The 1,223-nt window shown below is 57.9% G+C and overlaps 1 protein-coding gene across 1 annotated transcript in view; it reads right to left on the bottom strand.

The window, feature by feature from the left end:
* Window positions 1-711: 711 nt before the first annotated feature.
* Window positions 712-1,223, bottom strand: part of LOC106631950 (SH3 and multiple ankyrin repeat domains protein 3-like) — a 136,628-nt gene continuing 136,116 nt past the window's right edge. Inside the window, 1 exon segment of the mRNA XM_031061906.1 lies at window positions 712-1,222. Within this exon segment, the coding sequence (XP_030917766.1) occupies window positions 712-1,222 (511 nt within the window).

Genomic DNA, 1,223 nt, shown 5'->3' with positions numbered 1-1,223 from the left:
CACCCACGGGTGACACCGGGTGACACTGGCTCATGGCAGCTCTGTGGGGTCACAGGACAAGGCTTGGAATATTGGGCCACTTCCTGCTGGGATTGAATATTCCCAGGCTTTTTAAGGATTTGGGCTCCCATTTGGAGGGTTTGGGGGTGAGGCAGAACCAGGGTGGCGTTGGTGCCACCATGTCCTGTCCGGGGGGTGCCATGGGCCACCTTTGTCACCTCCTGAATGGGACAACACCTGGAGATCCTCAGACATGGAAAAGCCCTGGAAAAACCCATCCTTGGTGCTTGGCCAGGAGAGAACACGGAGGGGGTGACCCAGGACTCGACATTGTCACCACAGCATTGTCATTGTCACCACGGTGCCGTCATTGTCACCATGGTATCGTCATCGTCACTACAATGTCGTCATTGTCACCACGGCATCGTCACCACGGCATCGTCATTGTCACCACATCACTGCCACCACAGCGTTGCCATTGCCACCACAGCATTGTCACTGTCACGACATCATCATTGTCACCACACCATCATAGTCAGGACATCGTCATTGTCACCACGGCATCATCATTGTCACCACAGCATTATCACCACAGCATCCACATTGTCACCACATTGTCATTGTCACCACAGCATTGTCATTCTCACATCATCATTGTCACCACGGCATCATCACTGTCACCTCACCATTGTCACCACAGCACTGCCATTGTCACCATGGGGAGGGGAGGACACGGAGCGGCGGGAAGGGCGGAGCGAGGGGAGAGCGCGTGTCCTTGTTGAGCTGCTGGAGGCGGGAGCTCAGCTCGCTGATCACAGTTGGTTTGTCCTCTTCGGCCCCGTGTCCGGGCCTTCTCTCCATGGGGTCCCCCCATAGCTTGGACCTTCTCTGAAAGAGGTAGCGTGGCCGGGCCGCGCTGGTGGCCGCCAGCGTGGCCGCGTGGTGCTGGGAGATGAGCTCGCTGTCCGAAGACTGCTTCAAAAGTGGGTCCCTGAAAGTAACCGGCCCCTTGCTGAGCTGGGACTTGAGTTTGGGCTTTGGAGGCACTGGTGGCTTCTCGAGTAGAAAAGTTTGGCCGTCGGCGAAGGACGTGTAGGTGTCGGTGGGCTCGCCGCTCTCCGAGGACAGCGTGGACATGCTGGAGACCGTGGAGATGGTGCTCGTGGTCTCCAGGTGGTGGTCGCTGGAGCTCCTGGTGTCCACCTCTTCCACTCCCGAGTCCG

The sequence above is a fragment of the Geospiza fortis genome, unplaced genomic scaffold, assembly GCF_000277835.1.
Source record: "Geospiza fortis unplaced genomic scaffold, GeoFor_1.0 scaffold61, whole genome shotgun sequence".
NCBI lineage: Eukaryota > Metazoa > Chordata > Aves > Passeriformes > Thraupidae > Geospiza > Geospiza fortis.
Note: the sequence above shows the minus strand (reverse complement) of the source record. Positions and strands in the feature narration are given on the sequence as shown.